Source organism: Mauremys mutica, unplaced genomic scaffold (assembly GCF_020497125.1).
Source record: "Mauremys mutica isolate MM-2020 ecotype Southern unplaced genomic scaffold, ASM2049712v1 000170F_np12_subseq_2783730:2963042_obj, whole genome shotgun sequence".
Taxonomy (NCBI): domain Eukaryota; kingdom Metazoa; phylum Chordata; order Testudines; family Geoemydidae; genus Mauremys; species Mauremys mutica.
In genome coordinates, this window is record NW_025422869.1 from 136,561 (window position 1) to 162,756 (window position 26,196).

At 52.2% G+C, this 26,196-nt stretch overlaps 2 protein-coding genes across 4 annotated transcripts in view; one reads left to right on the forward strand and one right to left on the reverse strand.

Moving 5' to 3' along the window:
- Nucleotides 1–119: 119 nt before the first annotated feature.
- LOC123356993 (NADH dehydrogenase [ubiquinone] 1 alpha subcomplex assembly factor 8-like) lies at nt 120–1,874 on the forward strand. The gene is made up of 3 exons (XM_045000250.1): nt 120–365; nt 989–1,090; nt 1,608–1,874. The coding sequence occupies exons 1-3, from the start codon at nt 135–137 to the stop codon at nt 1,626–1,628; spliced, it is 354 nt and encodes a 117-aa protein (XP_044856185.1). The 5' UTR covers nt 120–134; the 3' UTR covers nt 1,629–1,874.
- Nucleotides 1,875–2,915: 1,041 nt separating this feature from the next.
- The window catches only part of LOC123356992 (putative sodium-coupled neutral amino acid transporter 10), a 39,655-nt gene continuing 16,374 nt past the window's right edge, over nt 2,916–26,196 (reverse strand). For 2 of the 3 annotated variants that reach the window (XM_045000246.1, XM_045000249.1), the window contains 6 exons: nt 20,030–20,186; nt 12,431–12,601; nt 11,636–12,097; nt 10,947–11,069; nt 6,527–6,706; nt 2,916–6,384 (listed from right to left, as the gene is read on the reverse strand). In XM_045000246.1, the coding sequence (XP_044856181.1) occupies nt 5,141–6,384; nt 6,527–6,706; nt 10,947–11,069; nt 11,636–12,097; nt 12,431–12,601; nt 20,030–20,186 (2,337 nt within the window). In that variant the 3' untranslated portion in view covers nt 2,916–5,140. The remainder of the gene's footprint in view (nt 6,385–6,526; nt 6,707–10,946; nt 11,070–11,635; nt 12,098–12,430; nt 12,602–20,029; nt 20,187–26,196) is intronic. The other variant, XM_045000247.1, reaches the window with a different exon arrangement.

Here is a 26,196-nt window from a genome sequence, read left to right on the forward strand (position 1 = left end):
ACCAATCAGAAGGAACAAAGAAGGTGGGCGTTATTCGTAACCAATCCAAAGCCTCGTCTGGGTAGGACAGGGCCGTGAGAGGGCGAGATGGGGCGGTGTTTAGTTGGAACCAATCTAGAGCCTAGAGCGGTCTGATGGACAGGAAGCTGCACCTCTCAGAGGACATCAGTGGGAAGTCGTTAGCTGGACCCAGTAGGAGCGTGCTAGGAGGTTTGACGAGCAGCGACAAGAGCCTATCAGAGCCCGGCCCATCATGGCGGCGCCCAGCGACTAGGGACCCGGCGATGTCGGGCCAGGGGGTCTTGCTGCGAGCCCGGGAGCGGCTGCGGCGCTTCCCCGAGCTGCTGGCGGGATGTCGGGACCAGGTCGGGGCCGGGCGGCGCGGGGAGCCCCGCACCCGGGGGGGGAGGAATCTCCCCGGCCAGTGCGGGCCGCTGGGAGCAGCTCGGGCCCGAGCCCGGGAGAGCCGCGGCGGCGCCTTCCCCAGCGGCCGGGCCGCCCCGCCCCGCCCCCGGCCTGGGGAGCGGCGGGAGCCCCGGGCTCGGGCTGGGGCTGAGCGGCGGGCGGCGGGAGCCCCGAGCTGGGAGGGGGGAGCGGCGGGAGCCCCGAGCTGGGAGGGGGGAGCGGCGGGAGCCCCGGGCTGGGAGGGGGGAGCGACGGGCGGCGGGAGCCCCGGGCTGGGAGGGGGGAGCCCGGGGGCGGGGCGGGAGCGGCGGGAGCCCCGGGCTGGGAGGGGGGAGCCCCGGGCGGCGGGAGCCCCGGGCTGGGAGGGGGGAGCCCGGGGGCGGGGCGGGAGCGGCGGGAGCCCCGGGCTGGGAGGGGGGCGGGGCGGGCGGCGGGAGCCCCGGGGCTGCCCCCTCCTCTTGCCCTGTCCAGGCTCTGCTGGGCAGGGCGGGTGCCTGACTCAGCCCGTTCTAACCCTTGGGGTCGGTGGCACGGCGAGAACAAGGCCGTGTGTGAATGTTTCTATGGCTCCGTGTGATTTTAGGCAGCGGCCTACGGCAGGTGTGTAGCTGCGACCACACCGGAGCTGCGGCAGGACGGGTGCTGGAAGGAGTTTGAGGCCCTGAAGCAGTGCTTCACCCAGGCAGTATGTTGCAGGGAATAGCTGTACACACACCGACTTGTGGCTGGTCCTTGGAGGGGGACTGGCCCGGACAGTTCAGGGCTGTCATGCTTAGACCCCCTGTGGTGCAGTGCCACAGGCAAAACCTGTGTCCAGGGTGGTAATTTTCAATCCTACGATTCATGCCCAGGGCATCTGAGGTCTAATACACCAGAACTGACCAATATAGCGATAGTCTAGTGGTTAAGGCACTGGACTGGGGCCAAGAATCTGTTAATTTTCAGCTGTGACTCAGCCAGTTCCAGTCTGCGCTGCAGGATAACAGTGCCCCTAAAGCACAAGGAAGTTGTGAGAATGAGCAAATGTTTGAACCACTCTGACCCAATGGGATAGTCCAAGTACAGAGGTAGACTGGGGCTGTTTCCCCCTCCATGGGGATCTTATCTGGCAAAGTCTTCACAACAAAGCAGGAACTGTATGTTGTAATCAGAAAACACCAATCCTCTTCCTCCTAGCTTATCTGACTCTCTTCTTTTTACAGGCAAAGAAGACAATGAAGTGAAGGCATTGGTAACAATGCAGGGGACTGGAATCTAGATTTACAGTCCTGACTGGTATCTGTCCAGCTGTAATCAGGTAGTTCCAGGACAGAAGAATTTGCATAATCTATAATTAAATCAGAAGGAAATGGGAGCCTAATAATGGAATACTCAATTCTATTTCATGCAACCTCCTCCCCCAGCTGTTTCAAACAATGCATGTAAATAAATGTTTGGAAACTTTTTTTAAATAAAACTCCAAAATCTGAGTCAGTGTTTTAAGACCTGCTCTTTATTCTACAGTTTAACTAGGCAGTCTGGAAAGGGTAGCAAAAACTGCACTAAAACTAAGCTTTTATTCTAATGAGCGGCTACACTCCCTTTGTTTGCTGCAGTACATGTAGCCTACTCTGGGATGGCCCTATTGTTATAGAGCTAGCGTTTGTCATGTGGCTTTCCTGAGAATTTAGGATTCCATCTCCCTTCCCACAGGGTCCTAGGAACTGCTAGGGTGAGCAGAAATGCAGAATAGGTCACTTGAGAGAGGTTCTGCTTTACCTCACAGGATTTCATTATCTCTGCCCATATTATGACTAATGCTTAAGTTCTGCTAAAGCCATGGTACGCTAAAGAGCTGCCCCACTACAACTGGAACCTTGCTGCTAAACCTCCACTTCCCCTGTGAATACAGGCTTTCAGACTGCAGCTTTGAAACCTAAGCACTGAAACTGCTAAGAAGAGGGAAGAAATGGGCCAAGGTTACAGACCATGTCTGAGCTCCACCTAAGCGGTTGGCAGAGCTCCTCATCCCAGCGGCTCATGTTAACCTCAAGGCTGCCAGGGCCCTCCCAGTAGTGCAAGGACACTGGTTAAGTTTAGAGGGTTAACCATAGGGCTAGGGAGGAAATGCTGGGTACGAGGATGAGTAAATCCAAGCTGCAGCTTGATAGAGGGTAGGAAGGTGCTAGCTAATGAAAAGCACTCGGATAAGAGCAGGTATGATCCTTGTCACTGCCTGGGGCATGTGCACCCTACTTTACACTGCTGTCACCCTGAAGCGAAACAATCAAAGTGGCATTTCATGAAATCTCCCATTTTGGGGCACACGGAGACCCTCCCTTCCCTCACTGCTCTTTTCTCCAGCCACTAGCTGCAGCAACGGCAGGGGGGATGCAGAATGAGCAGAGTTTCCTTAAGGATACATTTAGGGCTTCAGTTGCATCACTCCCCTCCCATCCTGGACAGCAGGAACCACCCCCCCGAGGGCAGCTTAACGGTGCTTGTTACAGCAAGAAGAGTTCAGATCAAAATGCTTTAACTTATTTTATTGATTTGCCTGGCGTGGCCACTCCTCAGCCTTTCCCTGAGCACTGCAGATACAAGCTGGTCCTAGCATGGAGAGGTAAGAAGTTCCCTGCGTTTGTCCAGCTGGGAATGTCTCATTCACAACACTGGCCAATTCCAGGTGCTGAGGAATGTCAGAATTATCTTTGGTCCCTTTGTGGGCGGCAGGCACCTCGGCAGCAGCACGTGGTCACCCTAAACTACTGCTCACATGGTGTACGAGAAACAGTGCTCCCTGTGCCAGGCAGGATCGCAACACAAAGCTGACAGGGGCCAGGGGAGATCCCTGTACACACGCTAGGTGCAAGCTGGGCTGAAGGGGGGTGCATAAGGGAGTATTTAGTTCCCACCCCCAGAGCTCCCTTATAGCTTTAAAGGGCTAGTTCTTGCAGCAGGGGGCAGACTTTAGTTTGGCCACTAGCAGAGGAGACTGCTGCACTGAAAGCATGTGTCTGACCTTCACAAACGCTAACAATCACACGGAGGCCGTTCTAGGGCCTCCTGCCCCAGAGCAGCTGTTACAAGAGTCCCAGATATGGGTTAATTGTGCTTTGAGACAGGGTCATGGGGGACTCCGGCTATGGCAATCCCGTCTACAACAGCCACTCCGGGATGCATGCAAACGCCCCTCCTGACGTACAGCTGCCACAGACATTTAAGCACTTCAATAATCGGCCGACTTTACAGACGAGTCCCAATACTGTTCTTCCCTTCTAGGAGCTCAGAGTTCTCTAGTCTGAAGGCAGAGTCATCGCCCCCAGTGCCTCTCTCTCCAGCCCCCATCACAACAGTTACATAGTTCCCGCCTCCAGGAGGTTGATCTGATATGAACTAGATGAGGTTGGGTTACCAAAGGACTCCAGTTTAAAAAGCCAGGCAAAACCCAACACTGCTGAGGGCTACAGGCTCCTGGTAGGGCGAATGTCAATCCTTCTAGTGAAAGCTGGGGGATTTTTTTCTTACATTTGGCAATCAAGGTGTCTCATTTACCACCCTTTAAAATTTACTACTGATCCCCACTACTTGGACTCCTGAAACAAACCACTTCTCTTAAGAGGTTCCTTCCTCCGCTCATGTATACGTTACCCAAGTGTCTTGATTACCGACCTCAGTGGATTTAATCACACGCTGAAGAATTGCTCTGGGGGATACAACTATACCAAACATTACATGAACTCTGCAAAGGGAGACGAGAGGTAGGTACGATTCTGAGCCAATCCTCCATGACACTGTCCCTTTAAATCATACGGTTTCATTCCCTGAGATCTGCTACTTCTTGCTGCAAATCTCAAGCCGTTTTGAGAGGGGAAGAAGGGAGGCTGCAGTTCCCAGCACATGCCCCTTAATGCACTTTGGGCAGGAATACGCCCGTTAAAAGCACAATTTGAAACGTAACAGCCAAGGAAGAGAAGAAGGTGAAGCTCTTCATTATTGCTAGTGTGCAGCCAACTGAATGATCCCTGGGAGGAAGGAGCAACACAACAGTAGCCGTTGTGCTTGGTTAAGGCAGCATCTGACATTAACTACACTGATATTCCTAGCACAAACTTCAACCCAACACACGTAAAGCTGACGGAACGGCTTCCCATTGAGAAAAACGTACCCCAGCAATTGGCTAACCCAGTCCTAGCGGACGTGTTTCCAATGCGGATCGCAACATTCCAGGAGAAGTGGAGCCGTGGCGAGCTCCCCCTCTCGAGGCCCAGATAAGTTGGACTAAGCAACTCAATGCACTTATTGGAGAAACATTTGCAAGGAGATGGTTTGAGCAACCTGGGGACGTGCCTCGATACGGAGTGGGAAAATTGGGGCAGGACGGACAAGGCAATTCAACATGAACCAAACCAAACAGCACAGATCCTTTGGGAATGGGGAGGACCTTCGAAAGCCAGAGGGCAGTTGGAGCTTCTCTTTCTGGGTCACTGACTCTCCAGTCACCCCAATGACAAACACGGGCAGGATGTTAACATCAAAGTAAATGGATAGGCCATGGCGGCCCCCAGTTCCATGGAGACAGTGGTCTGAGGTCAGAATCAGCCCAAGGACTGTTGGGGCCCAGTCCAAGGGAAGTGCTGCTGGGTTAGACTGTCAGCAGTTGTGTTTGCAGCTGGAGTCCAAATGGTCGCTTGCTAAGCCGCAGACCTTCGGAGCGAGAACGGCTTCACCACCAGTAGAGCAAGGCCGGGTCTCGTCACACCTCCTCCTCTGCCATTTGTTTTATCTGCCGACTGTGAACCGCCTGCTGGGCACCTTCTGCTGCCTGGTTTAATCTGGTCTCCAGGGCGCTGCGGAGGTCGTTCACTTTCACATCTGGAAGAGGGTTGAGACCAATGATGACGCCTTCGCTCGCCTCTGTCTCCTCCTCCAGGCGAGGCGGCAGGTCCCGTCTCCTCCTCCGAAGGTCTAAGTCAGCCTGCAGTTTCAGGTCCCGCTTTGGTTTGACATTCTCCGGGTCTGGTTTCTGATCCGCAAGGGGGGCTGCTCCCTTCTCGCGCTTTAAGGCAATGTCATTCTCAAAGGCATCCTTCTCAGCAGGATCTTTGGGAAGTTTTTCATCCAGGACCTTTTGCTTGTTCAAGTGGCTTCCCTGAGGACCCTGCTCCACATCCACTGTCTTTCCCCGGAAAACTTCTTTCTTAGCCTCCACTTTGCCGGCCTGATCGACCTGGGAAGCCTGCTGCTGCTTGCTGCCAGCTCCATCGGCCTGGTTGTCATTTCCAGGTTTTGGATGTTCCTGTTTATGCTGCACATTCTCTGCTACTTGTAGTTTATTTGAAGAGTCCAATGGAAGTTCCAGATCTTTGGGCTCCTCTTTATTTGCTGGTTTGGTTTTAAAGTCCGCACCAAAGACTCGTTCTGGACCCTTCCCTGCTACCTCCTGAGCTTTGACAGCCCTTGGCAGCTCTCTCTGGATGTCAGCGACTGCTCCTGCCACCATCTCTCCAGCTTCCAGGGCAGCCTTCTTCTCTTGGCTATCTCCCACGGCTTTGCCTTCATGTCCTCCCCCCAATTCCTTGGCTGCAGGCTTCTCTGGATGGTTTCCTGCTGCCTGGACTGCATGTCCTATGTCACTGGCTTGTCGTGAATCATCGCTATGACGTGGATCCCCTACGTTCTCTAGAGAGTTTTTAACAACTTTGTTCGCCTTGTGTTGTGGGACCTTCCCACCCTTAGGAAGAGCCTCAGGAATTTTAGGCCCAGCTACACTGACTTGAACAGGAAACTTCATTCTAGGTCTGTGCATAGCCGCTTCCAGATCATCTACATTCCCTTGGTGTTGCTCCGCTAAGTCAACAGGCTGATTGCCAGGCCCTGGCTGAGGAGGGTCCAGGATCTCCTGAGGAAGGTGCTTTGCAGCAACATCTGCTTTAACATCTCGGCCCTCTTCCTCTTTGCTCTTTGCAGGAGGCAGATCAGCCTCCTGTGGTGTTTCTGCTGCAGAAAAATAAATTAAAGTTCTTTTTGAGTGTCTGTCCAGCAGCAGTTTTCCCTTCTCCACCGTGCACCTGCATGTTCTTCAGACCTGCCTATGTGCCAACCCCAGAGAGTGGCAAGTGTTTTCTAGCCACATCCTTACCTTGCTTTGGCTTCTCATCACCTCCCTCCTCCTGCCTCTGCTGGTGCATTTCCTTATGCTGCTCTTCAATCACAGCGAGCAGTTTCGCCTGCTGGTCCAGTAGCTGCTTTTGCTGCACCTGCTGTTCTTTAATCACTTGCAGCAGGACGGCATGATCAAGCGCCTTCGCCTTCCCAGCTTCTAATGTTAAAAAAAAAAAAAAAGCAGGGGGGAAAAGAAGAAACTGAAGCTTGCTGGGAGCGGCAGCACAGCTTAATGTGGTTATTGGGAGCAGAGGGATAGGTGGGTACGTGCTTCTCCCCCCCAGAATAACGCTTGCACACAGTCTAACCAAGTAACGATTCGTTTCAATCGCTATCCTTCTCCATAGCCATACGAGACCCTCTTCCATATCTGTGACCCACCATGTCTGCTGTAATACTTCCTGGCCATAGCCAGCCTGGGCTACCCTGCTCCTGGGACAGTCCCACTGCCACCGGGGGAGCAAGGGCATCGCAATACGGCCTCTATCCGCAGCACAGATCCTCCACTAGACAGGAGAGCTGAAAGCTCACAGCAGGCAGATGCAAATAAGTGTGTGCAGGGGTGATCTGTCTGCTCCCCCTCTTCCCTCCCACACACAGCTTCCTCAGCAGGAAAGCCAAGGGCCCTGCAGCTAACCCGCACCCCAGAGCAGACAGTGGCAGAAGCTGCAAGAGGCAATGTTTTGGAGGCTGCTTTTCACACAAAAGGCAGAGACTCAGTAAGCCTGAGCAGTGCACTTGTATTGATCCTGGAAGGGGAGAGGTCTCTGAAGCAAGGGAGAGTCAATGGCTAACCAGATTCAAAAGCAGAGAACTCGCCCCTCTAGTCCAAAGGGGCAGATGGGTAGGCAGCTCTGACTGCTGGCAGGGTCTGCGATTACCTCTGCAGGGGCTTAACGGGCAGTTCCAGCGCTGACCCCTGGAGAGAATTCAGCCATTTTAGTGGACCTAGACCATTTACTCCTAGCTACCGCTGAGCAAAGACGTATCATTCTGGGGCTTCTGCTGAGCAGAAGCCAGTGCCCAGGAGTCCAGCAGCTCATCTGAACCCTGCCAAGAGGGAGCCCAGCCCAGGGAGCCTACCAGAGCATTTGCACCCAGACGTGGAATATCTGCACAGCCCCCAGTGCGTGGCATCCGATTCTAGCCTCTCCAATGGGCAAGGGCTGGCTGGAGGCAGGGCTGGGAAAACGCCCCTCTCCTTTCCCCAGACCTGACCCCCCCTCTGTGCTTTTATCCTGATCAGGTGAGTGACGTCTAATAGCAGGCACAGGGTCTGAAAACCCAACACCACCGCCCCAGACCAGGGTTACAGCTGAACACCAGCAAACTAACATATGGCACAACCCAGGGGCTGTGTGCTCAGGTTTAACTGTCATGGGGTTAAAGTTTGTGTGAGCCAATTTACAGCTTTGCGTAGAGGGAATAGACTGCCAGTCTGAACTGCAGTACATTTCAGCCAATGAAATCTGAAGTGACCTAGGTGCAGTGAACCAGTGCTCACAAACATGCTAGTAGAGGACGCAGCAATAAGGGATTATAAGACTGTACATTAAACCATGACGAAAACCCTGCTCACTAGCTCTGCACAGACAAACTCAGGGGGAAGATCTGGAGAACATACAGTTTCTATTTGAATTTACGAGTTAGTTTAGTGCTCAGAAGTCAGGGCCTAGCAACACGGACTTGATTTGAGCCAGGAACGGTGCAAGCTACATGCAGTGTGCAAACCATGCAGACACCCTGTCTGTATGGAGACATTACGACATCTTTCTTCTTAGGAAATGCACCCACTGCATATACTGAACAGTGCAAACCTGTCCTGTGCTTTCCCCGACACACCTAGTGGCATTTCTCCAAAACTCTCTGGGAGTTTCCAGAAAATCGCGCCCAAAGGAATTCATGGCAAAGATTAACAGCCTGTAAAATGCCATTTCAATTAAAACGGGAAGTTGTCCTGCTAATAACCCACAAGGTGAATAAAGGGGAATATTTTCGGTGCACGGCAGAATGCTATAAAACAAGCAGCAACTTTGGAATTTCCCCTTATATTCCCATTTACAAAAGCCCCATTATGGGCGGGGGAAGTGAAATCACTGGCAGAGTGCAGTTTCCTTCCCCCCATGTCTGTTTACTTTCAGCTCTTAGCTCGGCAGGGCAAACAGGAGTCCTTTCTACTCTCACGTTCTGGGGGCTGCATGGTTAGCCTTGGGCAGCAATGCTGAAGGAGAAGGTTTCAAGACAAATCAAACTGGTTTTCATGGAGATTTTTAAAAGCTCAAGTAACTCCTCTCTCAACCTATTCACACACCCAAAGCCCGCTGGGCTGCTCCCCCGTCACACTCCCGCTGATCTGAATGAGAGTGGAGGGAAACGTCTCAGACCCTGACTCGCTTTGGGGGTGGGGGGTTAACACACCTCTGATAAAAAAGATTGTAAGCAATTTAACAAAAACCGCAGAGGACTTGGGCATCCCGAGGGGCCACAGTTCAGGAGCTGGGGAAGGAACCCAGAGAGAAGTTGCTGTCAGTAAGGGGCAGCCGTGCAGGAGGATTGTGGGCCCTGGCTGTGACACCAGCATTTTCCCGTTTTGGCGGGGGGGGGGGGGGAATTCAGCTCTGGACAGAGGAACCGGACAAGTCCCACACACCCTCTTACGTGCCATTAAAGCCCCCACTTAGGCCTGGTGCTGTCTCTGCCGGGGTGAAGGGTAACACACGCTCATGCAGTGCATTCACACGAGCAGAGGCCATGCATGCTGCTCTTTCATTAGCACTTAGATCCTGAGATTTTCAATCCTCCTTACAATTCAATATGGTCATTCCTTGAGGTTCATACCTGCTACTAGCTTTTTAATCTCAGCTGTTTCAGGCCCATTGAGATGCATAAGGAAGAGAAACAGATCAGGAAAACCGTGATTTTTCTTTTTTGTTTAAAGCAAACCAACAAGTCAAAAGCATCAAATAACCGTTAGTGGCAGGATATGGGGAAAGCACCTTCATGACACGGCCAGACGAGGGCCAGATGGATGCTAGATTCTACAGACTCTGCAGAAATAGCCACCTAAGCTTGTGTCCCGCGCACGCACTGCGTACATGCAGCCTCTCAGGATCTGGCATGTTCGGTGTCACCTCATCCAGAGCTGCAGGAAGCAGGGTACGCAGGATCTGTTCCCATGACGGAGATTCCCTGGATGTAGCCTAGCGCCTTCCAGCAATTCACGGGGCCTGCAGCTAACCTTCTCTTGGGCTGTTAGGGAACCTGGGCTGTTCCAGTACCACAGGTGTGATCTACGGGGGCTGCTGGGGTTCAGTCAGTCTCTCTCAAGTCCACCATGGTGAGAACATGAGCAACTGGGCACTAGCAGCGGTGACCTGCCGCCAGAGACGAGCCTGGGTCTGAGTCTTGGATTTTGCCATCCCAGATTGGCAGAAGCTAGGAACGTTCCGGGGTCTGTCTACACTGCAGCTGGCAGCGTGCTCCCGTGCAGGTAGCCGGACACGCGCTCGCCCACTAACAATAGCAGTGTGGCCACAGCAGCCTGGTTGGTGGCTCTGGCTAGTCATCCGAGTACAAATCCACCTGAGCCCCTGCTAGCTTGAGCAGACTGGTGTGTGTCTGCCTGTGCCGGGAGGATGTGCCTTTGGAGGTACCCGACGGTGCTGGCTGAGAGGCCGGAGGCTCCAAACCCTTGCAGCGGTGGGAAGAGCCGGCTGGGTATTCTGGAGGCCACTACTCTCCTCTTGGAGAAGCTGAACCTCCCCGACCTCCCCGCGTCATGAGCCAGCATGCAGCTCGTGGGCGGGAACAGGATCCGTCACTCCTCAGAGCCGGGTTCACATGGCCATTTCCCACAGGGCTTTTATTCTGGCTTTGCTCGTGTTCACCCTGGGCCTCGCTCTGTACTCTAAGCTTGGGCGGGGCGGGGGGGGAAGGGGAGAGAGCGCCAGGCCTACAGGCCAGCATGGGTCACGGCACCAGCAGGGCTGGCGGAAGTTTTGCTTTGAAACATGCCATCCTCTCCTGGAATATTTAGCCCTTCGAGACAGCCGCTAAGCACTAGCCTATAGCCGCGTTTTCCCAAGTGGTACCCAGTGGAGTTCCAGATGGGCCGGGGGGCTGGGCCAGCCCCACAGGACAGGCTCGCTCTGCAGCGCCTCCCCTCGGCACCTGGCCAGGATCAGGGTGCGGTGCCAGAGCAGAGGAAACATGCACGTAATGGCAGGCAGCAAAAAGCCAAAAGGACCCACCAGCCTAAAGTTACATGATCCCAACCACCATGACCAAACCATCTGGGCTGAACATTCTCACCTAACGGCGCAGCGGCTCCCAGGGGGATTGGCAGCTGGGGGGTGGCTACACCCCACTTCGTGCACCCGGCGTACGGGGAGACTCACCCTCCAGCTTGCTGTCGGCGTTCTCCTGCGGCTTGTCCTCGGCATTTCGGATCTCTCTCTGCTCCGGTTGCTGCGCCTGTGCTGGATCCAGCCTGGCCGGCGGGAGCAGCTCCTGCTTCTCACCTGCGGACAGACAGACCGACCAACCCATCTCTTTGCTTGGAAAGGAAGAAGCGGCAGATGTTCTCTAAAAACAGCTCCACACACTGTCCCGCCTCCCCCCACCAACGCAGTTTATATTCAACCTGACAACTGCAAGGGAAGTAATAAAAAAAAATATTTAACAATCTTATAGACTCCTGGCAGAGAGCCAATGCTAACTACCTTAGCCAATTAAAATGCAAGAACCGTCCTAGCTAGCTCTTAGATGGGCACTTAGCAATGTGTTACCTGTCAAGATCTCCCAACTCCATGTCCCCAGTGAGTTGTGAGACACATAACAACAGCACGGCACCTGACATTTAGTAGGCTAGCAAACAATTGTTTGACAGATATTACAGTAGCTGTCAAAGACACCAGATTCCTCGTTTCCCCCAACAGCTGCTGAAGGGGCTGTGCATATTCACATGCTAATCTGGTGAAATTAGAAGGGAACACTGGAATGTAAGGAGGAGTAACCAATTGCTGCCCTCCCCTAGCCTAGACAAGAGGAGGATTTGCTCAGATGAGACACGCAGGAGATGACTTACCAGGGTCAATTTCCTTCTCTATGGACTTCACAGCCTCTGCAACGTTCCCAAGCGGCTGGAGATTTGCATTCTCCCTTCCACCTGCGGCCTCAGCTCTCTTTTCACCCCCAGGTAGAACAGCCAGTGACCTCGGCTCAACCACCTGCTTGCCGGGCTCCAGATCTTTGTACAGTGGTCGGCCATCTCGTCGCACCTCTGGGGCATTCTTCAGGTCCTCGAGGGGCCTGTCAAACTCTCTCTGGGCCCCGTCTTCCTTTCCTGGTTCTAGGTTGGGCTCCTCTCTCTTGGGATCCAGCTGTGCAGCCTTCTCCATGGCCGGCTTGAGCCGATTTGCATTGGCTTCTTCAGGCGGAGACTTGTTCTCTTCCGATTCTTCACGGTCCTGCCCCTCATCGACGACAACTGCGTCATGTGGGACAGGTGGCTCATGGCGATGGGCTTCTCCCACAGGTAAAGCAATCCCTGGGGAGAAGGGGAGGGGAGATGGTCAACGGGCCCCTCTGGTGGGATTTGGGGAAGTTCCACCCAGCAGACCCATGTCATACCCGTGTGTACCCTCCTGCCCTGATACGTGTCACCCCTTCCAGTGAGCAGTCCTTGCTGCCTAGCCAGGCACAAGCATATCCAGCGAGCCCCAGGAGCCGCCGCGCTGGGCCAGGGTGGGAATCGGCCTGGACGGGGAGGGAATCATGAATTATCTGCAATAATACTGCAAACCACCCCTTCCAAGTATGTCAAGTTGCACCTCTAAGCTCTCACCCTCTCCCCATCCCCACAACCCCATCTCTGGGATACCCTGGTCAGGCCGGTCGAGCTGCACTTCCTCCTGCTGTTTGGCCTTCGCTTCATCTCTCTTGGGCACGTCCATGGGCACCTTGATCTGCGGCTGTTCCATCTCTTCCTTCTCGTTCGGCAGCTTCGGTTTCTCACGGCTGTCCTCCGCCCCTTCCGCAGCCGGGTCCTGGACTGCAAGCATGGCACAATTAATTGAATGAGGTCACACATGGCTGCACTGTCAATCTATAAAAGGAATCGGGACAATTCTTTTGTCAGCTGTAATCCTGTTTCTCCAGCTGAGTGACACAGGTCTAGGAGGCAATTTTGAGCTCCTCAGTCAATTGTTAGTGCTCAGTTTTCTTTACTAGCCATCACTCTTTTGTTATCAAGATACAGAAAAACAGTACAATGCAATTTACGTGGGACGAAAGCTGCATGCTACCATGAATTACCACCAGATGGCAGCATTGATCTTGCGCTCGTTTCTGCCACCACAATTAAAGATACTGAGCAAGCAGCAGCCGGTGGCGCACTGGCGGGGGCTCTGCGGAGATCCTCTTTCCCAGCTGCTACCCTACACTCAGGACAGGAAAGGCACATCAACTAGTTTCCTAATTTACTTCTTCGCAAGAACAATTGCTGTAACTGGTACAGGGATGTAATGGGACCGAGTGGGAGGGGATCAGAGATTGGGCACAAAATTTTAACCGTGTGGGTGATTAATCATTGGAACAAACTTCCAAGGAGAGTGGCAAACTCTCCGTCTCTTCATGCCTTGTCTGGAAGGCTGGATGCCCTTTTGAAAGATCTGCTGTAATCAAACCCAAGTTACTGGGATCAATAGCGAGGTTACTGGGTGGAATTCTCTGTCCTGTGTTGTCCAAGAAATCAGGCCAGATGTTCAAATGGTTCCCTCTGGCCTCAATCTATGAAATGGGAATGTAGGTGCCGCCCATAAGCCGCTCTCAGCAGCAGCCCACACTATGGAAATGTTTGAGAACCTCGGCTTCAGAGGAAAAACAGAGGAAGGAATCAGATTGTTTTCCAGCTTTTGGGAGATGAAATCACACAGAGCATTTTCTGTCCAATGAACTTGGAAATATTTACTTTCTCTATCACAAAAACACACGTCTCCACCCCTCCCTCAAATTTCCTTTGGGGAATTAATGCTCTAAACTTTTTTCAATGTTCTCCTCCCGCTCCCTGGAACTGGTGCCGTTTGTTACCAGATGAATTCATGGGAAAGAGAGACTGCCACAATTTCAGCTGTGTGGGTCTCATGCAAGTTGTGAAATAGAGGGAACGGTACAAGACCCAGGCCCGTGTGGGAAGCCCGGCTGGAACCGCTGACAGACTTGGAATCTTTGCCCTAGAGCCCTGCGCCAGGCTGGGGAACTATTGCCAGTCTGGGTGGTTTTCAAGGTTGCTTTGGTTACGTAAATATCACAGAAGAAAAGGGGCCTGAAGCAATGGTGGACACTGCAGGTCCCGCAGCCTCGCCCCCCTTCCCTGGGGGGATGCGGAGCCAGCGTCACTGCCCAGGGAAGCCAACGGAAAGATGCCGAGTGGCAGGCGAGTGGAGCGTGGCTGCGAGGCGCGGGGGAGATGTGCTCTCCCCTCGTTGCACCACCCCACCCCCCCGCCCCGGCAGAGGAAACTGATTCACGCCAGCTGCCCCTTTCCCAACACGGGGCTGGGTCCCTTTCAGCACATCACCAACCCGCACCTTTCAAATGGGACCCCACCAGACTCGGTGGCCCTCTCTTCAATCCCTTCGTTAGCGGGCAGGGAATCCACTGTGCCTTCGAGGCAGAATCCTGGGGGCGAGGAGGGAGGAAACCAAGCATTTCTGACCAAACTCTGGGAGGACGGCAGGGTTCCCATGGAGGGCTGCCGAGCCCTGGGAAGAGAGCGCTCTGCCCTTTGGAGCGAGGATGTTCCCAGCCAGATTCTAGCCTCACAATCCACACCAGAAAAGCTTTAGTTTAATTGCTATGGGTCCCTGGTCACTATGCACCCCAGGCCTCTGGCTCATTCAAGAGAAGGCTCAATACAGATTTGCCGTCCACCCAGCGTTCCTTGGGGCCAGGGTATTATTAGGATTAATTCTACAGCAACCCCAACATTTCATAAGCAAAGCAAAAGGGTTCGGAAGCCAAACACACAGACCTTCCCCTCTGACGGGTAATGAAAGAGTTACAAGAAAGCAGGGCTCCTACCTCTGCCTTTCGCAGCTTAGCCAAGTGACCTAGGCAGACAAACCTGTGGCTGTCCAGCAGGCTGCAGCAGGTGAGCTCTCCCCTCCAGTGAAATCACTGGTGGAGGCCCCATGGCTGCACCCAGAACAGTCGTAAATCACGAGATGGCTAGCACGGTACACGCATTTCCAAAAACCACACAGCACAACAAAAAGATAAAACCTCCACTCCGGAATAAGGCCAAGTTGCCGCTAAGCTGTCATTTTCTCAGCAGGAAACAAAATTAAGTTCATCATCTGGGTGTGAATTAATGGCCTTGCATGCTGCATGGAACCCTATAAGGAGCTATATGTGGGTTGCAGAGAACAATTTTGCTCAGGATGTGTAATCATCACTAACTGTACAGTTGCCTTTCAGGTCCCTTTGGATAACGTTACAGTAATGCTGGGCCTCTGAATGTTTTATGAGTGGTGCTGGACTTTACACGCAAGGGCTGAGAGGCTAGAAAAGCTTCTTGGCTTACAACAACAACAACATCTCAGCATCAGACGGCAAGAGGGCTTTCTTTGCTGCTCCGGCCTTCCAGAACCAGCCCAGCACACAATGCCCTCTAGCAGCTGTCTCCCTTTGGAGATATATCGGGGGGGGGGGGGGGGATGAGAACCCAAGACTTCCTGAGACAGATTTTTTTTTTGCTCTTAAGTGGTTTGCCAACAATGTCTCTAGGCTGCAATAAAATTGCATGATTAGCAACCTAAAAGCTTCCCTCCCCCACAGCTTCTGGTTGGGATTCCAGCAACGGCCCCACAACGACGTTACAAATTACTCCTTGCGTGGTTTTCGTATCACTCTTGTCCACCATGTTAACGACAGTAGCTGAAGCCTGCATCTATACCTCCTGCTTGTTCGGAAGGAGGAGGAGACAGCTTGGCATTGTCCTCCTCCTTCAGCGGAGGGGGAATTGAGGAAAAGGAGGCCAGACGTGGCCTGGGAAGAGCAGAGAGCGGATGGGGCACTGGGAAGATTCTGTCGAATTGAGGAAGAAAATACATTTTTTGGCCATGGTATCACTCCCAACACAGGGCTATTTTAAGTCCTTGACAGTGTCATCAGGCGCTGTCTCCCCAGTTCTAACCAGGAGAGGGCGCTAACAGCTGCAAAGCCCTTGATTTTAAAGGCTTGCTTCCATTGTCCGCTTTTTGAAACTGATCAAAGATCGTCCTCAGATCTGCTCCTGGGACCGGATCGGTCCAAGCTCAGCCTTCAGGAAGCTCACCCCCTCCCCCCCAAATTCCTAGCCTGAGGTCAGGGGCGTTTACTGGCTACTAATGAAAGTTCTACCCTCACACCACGGCTGCAGCACCCCAATCCCTCTCTTTGCATGACAAGATGTTTGGCCTTGGAGAGGGGAGAGGTTAAAATGAAGCAGGCCCAGCCTCAGCAACATGATCAAAATGATTTGGCTGGCACACAGCTGGCAGGGAAGCCTGATCAGCTGGCATGCCCGGCAGAACAAAGTTCCTTGGGCAGGGGCTCTCTGAGCCTTGGAGAGCACCGACCATACTGTCAGCACTTAGCAGGTAATAAGTGTCGACGTTCGACTCTTCTGGAAAAAGAATCTGTTCATTGACAAGGCTGCAAGACCTGAACAGACCTGAGCATTTTAACCTAGCTCCTAACAGCACTGTACTGAAGGGGTTTCACCTTTGTGGAAGACAGGGCCGGCTTTAGGCCGATTCCTCTGAGTCGGGCCCCGCGCCCTAAGGAAGAGCCTAACTTTTTAATTTTTACTCACCCGGCGGTGGTCCGGGTCTTCGGCAGCATTTCGGTGGCGGGTCCTTCACTTGCTCCGGGTCTTCAGCGGCATTTCGGCGGCGGGTCCTTCAGTGCCATGGAAGACCCGGAGGGAGTACGACCCGCCGCCGAAGTGCCGCCGAAGACCCGGACCGCCGCCGAATCGGGCCCCACAGTTCCTAAATCCGGCCCTGGTGGAAGACCTACAGAAGGAGCCTCCTATTATGGGGCTGGGGGTGGAGGAGCAGCAGTGGCCGAATGGTTCAGAACACCAAGGAAAGGCTTGGACCTTGATTTTCTGAGGTGCTAAAGTCAACAGACGTTACAGGAGCTCAGCATCTCTGAGCAGTGGGCACTTAGAGAATCCAGCCCTGATCTGGGCTGGTCAGTTGTCCCCACAATCTCCAAGACCACGGGGAACGAGTGATCACAGGGAGCGCGGCCCCTCCCCGTGCTCTGCAACCGTGACAGATTTCACAAGGTTATCGAATGGCATCAGTGAAATTAGCTCACGGTTGTCTCCTGACACACCAGCCGTAAAAATGAACCAAAATTACACCAGGGTGATAGTTCCTTTTCTGGGTCACATTAAAAGCTCCCTCACAAAGGCACTAGGGAGGAGTGCTGCAGCAGTCAAGCTGCTCCTGCAACCGACAGGAGCGAAGGGAGTGACTGTGTCCAATCCACACTGCACACACGTCGGGGGCTGCCCCTCAGCTGGCAGGGACAAGCGGGGGCTCTGGGCAGGTTCCTTGTGGGGAATGCAGTCTACACCACTCGAGTGGCAACGCCTCCATGAAAAGAGACCTGGGACGAGCCTGTATCGATACCGAGCCCCACAGTGCACCCAGTTCCATCCCAGTCCTGTTAAATGTGAAACAACAGACTCCACGGGGGCACCTGACGTGAAATTCTGGCTAAAACAAGCTGAAGCCCAAGGGCTCGAGGAGGGCGGGGAAAGGTTGCTGTCCCATAAGGGGCATGAATCGGACCTTTGTTACAAGATATTGCACAATGAAAAAAAATAAAATAAAATGAAGCAGCAACACTCAAGTAAGGAGCTGAAAAATATTACAAACTCTTAATCCGCCCCAGGAGACCCTCGGGGGTGCTTTCAAATACAGAGAGAAATTGCCTAATTAGCTTTTTTTTTTAAACGGATAATTGCCTTCATGAGCTTTCACAGGCAGCTTAGCAACCTTTTAACATACATACGCACTGTATGTAATAGCAGAACATTTCCCAAAGAGCCGCTGACAGTAAACCTCAAGCAATGCAGGCAGGGGCCGTAATGGGCACTTGGGTGTCATTAGTGAAAACACTATTCAGAGTTCACTGGTCAATACGTGTTCACATAAAAGGGCAATGTTCTAATATTCATAATCCCAGGGCCCACAGGGCAGGGTTTTAATGAAAGTCTGTACAGTTCTGGGCTCCACAACATCAAAGAGACCAATAAAACTCCTCTCACATGCTGACAGGCAAGAGTCAGACGGAGAACGCAAAACGGGAAAAGGCTCAGCTCAGCTCCAAGCTTTGCCTCAACCAGGCAACCCATCAATTAAAAGGGGGGTGGGAAAAACTCCCCAAAACATGCTAAAAACAAACTGCGTGCTGCCTGCAGAGCAGCCATGTGTTCCTGGGAAAGGCTCGTGCAAGCAATAAGAACCAGATGTGTCCGATGGAGGGCACCCGGGTGATAGCAGGGCAGCCCCCAGCCCTGCACGGATTTCAAATGACAGAATGCAGCTGCTCTGGAGGCTTCAGGGACACAGACTAGCCCCTTCCCAAAACAAACCAAGGCAGGGCCAAAGGGAGGGGGCAGGGAGGTGTTGATTAAAGCAGGGTAATTAATTGCCAGCGCAGTCTGCCTCCCGTGGAGACGTGAAGAAAGCAGCGTCCAGTCCAGGGATCAGGAGTGCTGCAGCGACTGAGCAGCAAGCAGGATGGGCTGAGCGGGCAGCAGCCTTCGCTCACAGGGAGCCCAGTGTACTGCTTGCCACCCAGGGCTGAAAGGCTCCCTAAGCCTGTTTGAGTTCATTGCTCCATTTCCTCTCCCTGGCCACTGTTCCCGTCCTCCCACAGGACGAGGCTTCAAAGTCAGTGCTGGAAAGCACCTACTCTGCTTCCCAGGGCAGAGCCTTTCCTGGTGCCGACTGCATTCTCCTTGCTCTCACCGGGCTGGTAGGAAACAAACCAGAACTCGGCCAGGTTTCACTGGGGACATGCCCATTAGAGCTGCATGGCTCGTCTCCAGGGAAATTTCAAATAGAAAAATGTCTTCCCCCAAGGTAGGATTATTTAATCCACCATCAAAGCGGCAAACGATCTGGGCTAATGCTGGCTAACTAGTTCTAACTAATGTGTGTAGGTGGGTATCTAGGATTCCCCAGGTTATGACTGGGCACAAGCATCCTGCTCTTCTCCCTGCTTAACACAGGGATGGACTGGCGGGGCGACTATGACAAACTCCAACAGACCCCGTCTTTTACGGGACTGTTCATTTCACCCGTTACGAAACGGGCATGAACTGAACACGTGCTCTTTGGCCATTACTGCTCTGAAATTAACCAAGATTCAATAATTAAATTGCACCCTTCCCTCCCAGCCCGGCCCCACTGAGTGTGCATTAAGGGTCTGAGAGTGTCTTCTGCTCGGCCATCCTGGCCATCTCTGTGCAGGGGAAGGGGCGCACTGTGGATGTATAAAATCTGACCGTCACCAGGGACGGAGCAGCGCAGGAGTGAATGGTATCGCATGCAGCACCACTGTCTCGTAGACGCTCAAAGCTGTTCCCCAGGGACAGGGACAGCGACTAGGAGGGAGTAGAATCTCCAGCAGAAAAACCTGACTTTTTTTTTTGCTTCCATTCTCAATAGCCGTGATATTTCAAAGCCCTGAAAAAAAGAAAACCCTGAACAAAGCCAAACAAGACTTGAAAAAAACAGAACATAACCACAGATGAGGAGCAGGGGCGGGTCAATCGACACCTGCTAGCAACGGCCTTGCAAAGCAGGCCCGCAGCTGCGGAAGGGAGCGTCAGGCCATAATTCTATCAAAGGCCACAGTAAACAAATAATAAATAACACCAAGCAGTAAACAAAGCTGAGGCATAATCACAGGCTTGGTCAGGGCTAAAACTGGCTCCAAATTTATATCTTCACAACCAAAAAAAAGTCAGTGCCCATAAATTTACATACCTTTGAGTGCAATGAATGGCCTGTTATTGAACCGTTGTACAATATGCTGGCAGACCTGTGAAAAGTGGCCCTGTTCTGGCTCCTTGTACCCTTTGTACAGGTGGCCAGTACAGTGCTCTCTCTAGTCTCATGCGCACAGAGCTCCTTTTATTACAAGGCGTCTGTAGTTCCAGAGCCCTGTCACTAGGGGGAGGGCTGAGGGCTGCCCCTCTCACAACAGAACAAAAACGAAAAAGTCCTGGGCAGAGACCCAAGAAGCATTTTGGAAAGCGACAACTACACTCTTTCTTGGAAACCTTCTCAGGAGGCCCTGGAGACGCAGACACTGGAAAAGGCTCCCGGTGACCCAACAAAAGTGGCTTTAAAGGGGTCAAGACAGTTTGGGAGCCGGGTTGAGATGAGTGTAACTCACACAGAACACATACCTGGGATTTTGACTTGAGCTTGCTCAATTACATTCTTGGCTTCTTTCAGCGGATCAGCCAGTTCCACTGCTTCCGTTTTCACTGGCATGTCCTCCGTCACCGATAAGGTGGTATAGGTGCTAATAACCAGGATTCCCAGGCCGATCCCCAAGATGAGCTGCACAACAAATGGGTCAGCGCCAAAGTTAACATACATTGAAGCAAACGTCACTGTTCCGAATAGCAGCTTTCATGCAAACTGTACCTCAAAACCAATTCAGAGCTCAATTCAAGTACAGAAACGGAGAAAAACTTAAGAGGGAAATGGGAGAGAAAGGTAGTTTCCAGCGGCGGTTTGAAACGGGAAGCAGAGATGCACAAAAGCTGTTTCAGATGCTAGAAGCTGCAGAGGAGAAGGCTCGTGCATGACAGTGCTCAGATCGTGCAGCCAGAAGAGGTGACTGCTAAGGGAGAGGAGCTGAGGTATGTGAGGCAGGCTAGAGTATGTCCAGACAGGAGGCTAATATTGCCTGTAAGTGACGACTCCTTCTATTACATTTCTATCCGTTAAGTGAGGACGACAGGCAGGCCAAGTTTGGTTTAAGCTTTTACAACCAAAAGAAAATCTTTCCAATCAACTGTTGTTAACATCTCCCTACACTGTCCACAGCCTAACACTGCAGCATGGTGCAAGTGCCCGAGGACACAACTAGTCCATTTCCAGCAGTACTAAAAAGAAAACAAGATGGTATCTGGGTTGAGACGAGAAAGGCATGTTGTGGGTTTCATCCCACTCAAAGGGAGAGCAGTGGGTATTATTTTCTAAATGTGAACTAACCAGCATGGGGAGACGCCTGGACGATTAAGGTGACGCCATCAGCCCCTGCAGAGCTTACATCCAAATGTGCCAATATTTCAGATAAGAATCTCTCTGCACCTTTGATTTTAGAAACCTCGCCAAGTTTTGGAAATGTATGGGATACTCCCGGGTGGGGAGTGGGTGTAGAGCAATGGAGGTACCTGAAAAGTAACAGAAATACACACAGGCCCAGGGAATGTTTGCCTTGCTTGAGCACTGGAGCTGCTGAATGACTGGCAGCTGCCCTAGCTGAAAAAAGGTACCAGTTGAAAGAGCTGAGTGGATGGATTGTTGGCCAACACCACTGACAGTTTAGAGATTTAATTACACTCCAATGTATTATTTTTACCTAGTTAATCACAGTAATTGTCACTGCAACCGTTTCTCCTGGAACCTGGTTTGCATGTCAACGCTGTCACCGTATTAAGAACGACTGGTAGAAGGGAATTGCCTGCCAAAGGCTATGCTGGAGTCGCTGGCGAGGATGATGGTAAAGGGACCTGGACCCCACCATAAAGACCTATTTGTCCCCACACCCCCCCCTTCTCACAGTGGGGCACGAAAGCAATGGGAATAATTAAGTGCAAAACAGAAAATACCTCTGCACCTCTCCTGCAGACTGTGCTAGGCCTATTTCACAAATAGCTTTATGAGACAGTCTCTCGATTTGCAAAAGAAACTTGCTTCTTTGCTACAAGATCTCCCGCCCAGTGGATGGAATTAAAGCACCAGGCTGACTGACCCTCATACAGAGGGTAAGTGGATCATTCTTATTTATTACAGAAACAGACTCAGACTCGTAGGACTGGAAGGGACCTCAAGAGGTCGTCTAGTCCAGTCCCCACCACCGAGGCAGGACTAAGCATTATCTAGACCAGCCCTGACAGGGGTTTGTCCAACCTGCTCTTAAAAATCCCCAGTGACGGAGATTCCACAACCTCCCTAGTCAATTTATTCCAGTGCTTAACCACCCTGACAGTCAGAAAGTTTTTCCTAATGTCCAACCTAAACCGCCCTTGCTGCAATTGAAGCCCACTGCTTCTTGTCCTGTCCTCAGAGGTTAACAGGATCCATTTTTCTCCCTCCTCCTTGTAACATCTTATGTACTTGAAAATTGTTATCATGCCCCCCCCCCCCCAGTCTTCTCTTCTCCAGACTAAACAAACCCAATTTTCTCAATCTTCCCGCATAGCTCATGGTTTCTAGACCTTTCATCATCTTTGTTGCTCTTCTCTGGACTTTCTCCAATTTGTCCACATCTTTCCTGCAATGTGGTGCCCAGAACTGGACACAACACTCCAGTTGAGGCCTAATCAGCACGGAGTAGAGCGGAAGAATGGCTTCCAGTGTGCATCTTACAACACTCTGCTAATACAGCCCAGAAGGATGTTTGCTTTATTTGCAACAGCCTTACACAATTGACTCATATTTAGCTTGTGATCCACTCTGACCCCCAGATCCCTTTCCGCAGGACTCCTTCCTAGGCAGTCAGTTCCCGTTTTGTACGTGTGCAACTGATTGGTCCTTCCCAAGTGGAGCACTTTGCATTTATCCTGACTGAATTTTGTTCTACTTATTTCAGACCATTTCTCCAGTTTGTCCAGATAATTTTGAATTTTAATCTTATCCTCCAGAGCAACTGCAACCTCTCCCAGCTTGGTATTGTCCACAAACTTTATAAGTGTTCGCTCTATGCCATTATCTAAATCATTGATGAAGATACTGAACAGAACCAAACCCAGAACTGATCCCTGAAGGACCCCTTGATATGTCCCTCCAGCTTGACTGTGAATCACTGATAACTATTCTCTGGGAACGGTTTCCCAACCAGTTTTGCACCCACCTTACAGTAGCTCCATCTAGACTGTATTTCCCTAGTTTGTTTATGAGATGGTCATGTGAGACCTTTATATTGAAATAGTGCCCAGAGTCCCACATGGATCAGGTCCGATTGTGCTAGTAATACAGAGTGACGGTCTGCTGCCCTGCGGAGCTTACAGCATAACTAAGACAAGCCATGAGAAGAGGGTGCAGAGATATTCAGAAGGCACATTGGAGGCAGGATGAGGAAAACGAGAGTATGAACAGGTGCTGACCTAGCCCAGTCAGATGACAGACAGTTAAATATATTTTAAAGTAAGAATATAAAATAAATATCATAAGTCCTTAGTGGGCGGCTGTGTAGCTGTTCCCAGGCGGCAGTTACTCAGAGGCATCTTGGTAGAGGTAGGTCTTTATAGAAGGGATTTGAAGAGAGGGAGGAGGTTTTGCAGATTAGTTTGGGGAAGATGTTTCTTGCCTATGAGAAAGCATGAAGGTGCGCGTGGGTGAAGAGGGCAAGCCAGTGATGGAGGCTGGCATCGTCTGTGGACGGAGGAGGTGAGACATGACAGTGTGTTACAAAGGCGTCAGGAGGGTGGGAGGGCTACGATGTCAGGAGTCTTAGAGGTGATGGGGTGGAGAAGGAAGAGCGCGCAGAGGGACTCAGAGGTGTGGGGTGATGTGGGGCTAGGGAGACAGCTGTTGGGAATGTACCTTGGGGGATGGCACATCAAGGGAGGAGGAGGTTGCAGCAGATCAGACAGGAGATGCGGCAGCTCTGCAAAGCGTGAGCAGTGTGGTCAGACAGGAAAGGCCAGATCTTAGGGATGTTAAAGAGGAAGAAGCAGCAAGAACTGGTCACTGCCTGGATGTGTGGGTGTAGAAAGAGCAGGACATCCTGCCATGCTGTGTACGCCAAACGCAGAGTCAGCGGGCTTTGCCACTTCTGCCCTCGGTTTTCACGTTGTCCGTTTGCTTTCCCCAGAAGCCCCTCATAAATGCAGCACTGTGACTCGGTCTCTGCCACCTGCCTTCAGAAACAAGAGTGGAAATGAAGAGCGTTTCTGCAAAAGGCCTCTTGCAGCACCAGCACAGGCCTGAGAGCTCTGGGGAAATGGGGTATCGGAAACAGCCAAAAGTCTGAACCATTTTAAACCTGCCGCAAATGGTGGTTTTGCTGGTTTAAAAGAAAATTCAATTCCTAGTGGACAATATGGGCTGGAACCTGGGAGGTCGATCTCAGCGCAGGATTCAATGCCTGGTCCCTCGAACACCTTCCACTCTGACATTCTGAGCAACTCTGCCTCTCAGCTTTCACAGGCATGCCGGGCTGTCCATGAACCAACAACAGTGCAGGGAGGGAGATGGGCAAGCTTCCCCGTCACAGCCTGGCCAGCACCCTGATCACTCCACACACCACTGGAGAGGTCCTGGAGGCCTCTACACAGCATTTTGTGTGCTGTGCACAGCCGGGGGTGCGGGGACTTGAGAGACAGCCAAAGCCCCCACTTGGGTCAGAGTGGTTAGAGGGCACTAACTAGCCCAAAGGACCATCTCCTGGAGAAAGGGACTAGTGCAAACCAAAGGGAATGCTGCCCATGAACAGCGAGTGGGGGCCGGATCACAGGAACACGTCCGCTTAGGGCCAGGAGGCCAGGTCCAGCACATGGTACAACTGCAGAACAAAGCTCATTAGTCAGAGTACCATTAGCCAAGTGGAAGGCAGCAGGGTACGGCTGCTCCAGCAGAGGTCTCTGTCCAGTGAATTGATCCAGTTGCCTGAAAAGGTTTGGCAGTGTTGCATGAAAACATTTCTTAAACATTCCCATGGAGCCTCTCATTAATGATCCCCCTCCAGAGGGGCTTCTTTTATAGTTCCCAGAATCAAACCTCGTTCCAAGCAACATCACTCAAAGGGTTAATTTTTAAAACACCCTCATTTGCAGGTGACTCCCATGAAGGTAATGGATCTGACACAGCATTTGCAGTCAGGTAGTTGAACAGCAGAATGACCTCGCTTGAATGCAAGGGGGGGGGGGAGAAGAGAGACATTTATCTCCCTTGTCGGGCTTCCCGTAATGCCAAGAGGACAATTATAAGATCTTCGCAAGATCACTTAAACAAGAATAAAGGAACTCGGTCTGCTCCTGCATCACTGCGGCTCACGGCAGGGGGACTGCCAGAGAACGACAATGAAGAGCAGAGACCCATGTCACATGACGGCAAAGCCCAAATGCGCCCCGAAAAGTCACTTGTGTGTGATTTACAAGCCTCCAGCTGGTGTCAGCAAGGCTTTGGGAGCTCAAGCCCTCATTGCCCCACACCATCTGCAGCCCCCATTTGTGCAAGCGGATTGTTTTGTACAGAGGACGGGGCGCTGCTGAACAGCTGATTCCCAAGCCTCGCCCATCGCAGAACATCCGCCAGCAGCAGCTCACCATGAGGCTATGGAGGGAGCATGGGCAAACCTGAGTGGCAGGCGTGGCCACGGCCTTGGAAACATGTGTCTGCCCATTAAGGCAAAGTCAAAAGGCCCCACATACCATGAGGAGCATTCCAAACTGGGGGGGAGGGGGTGTTACACTGAGGAAGGAGACTTTCTTTTGCTTGCTGATGTCACTCAGCGGTGTTAAGTCCCCTTTGTACAGACGTTAGACTCTCCCAAGGTGCTGCCCTCTGGGTGTGTTCAAGCCATCGGCGGGAATCTAAAAGTGCTTTTGCCCGGGGTAATGACTGTAGCAAGTTTTCTAAACCCTTCTCCGTTTTGGACCTCGAGCACAGTTAGGAAACCCAGAGAGGGGAGAACGTTAATTGCAATCAGAGTACGGAGGAGGACTGCAAGATGCCTGCTCAGTCACTGGGTTCTCTATTGCACAGCTAAGACGTTAGGCTCTAAGAACTGTAACAAGTGTGCAAGACGACGGGGTCCGACCACTGCCCTAGCAGGCAGGAGAGCCAAAGAGAGCCACTTTCCATCCCCACGAGCTCGGTAGCCTCTCTGTGCCTCATTTCCCCCAGTTATCAGACCGGGAGGAGAGTGACTTCCTCGCAAACAAGCTTAGGTCAGCACAGGGAAGCCAACACCTTCCTGTCAGAAGTGAAACCCTTTGTTTACAGACCTTAACCTGACCTTTAGCAGCCTACCCGACTCGACTCTCTCAAATGGCAGCTTTACATGCCATGGCCCCACTGCCGTTCCGTGCCGAGCCGGAGAGCGCCCTGCACTTTACAAGACACGCTTGATGACGCTGACCACAACAAAGGGGGCAATTTCCCGATTCATTCACACCTCTATGAGCCTGGCTTTAAGCTTTTAAACTTCCCCTGTTGCTGTTACCTGATCATCTTTCCAACACACCAAGCCTTTTAACTAAGCCACCCCCGGAGCTTAATCCACGCTGCAATTCCCAGACTCTGGCTCGCTGCCAGCTGTTGACTGACCAGCTGTCTGTAATAATTAACAACTCCCTGGCAGAATTAGACGCCCTTTGCTGGCCAACAGAAACAT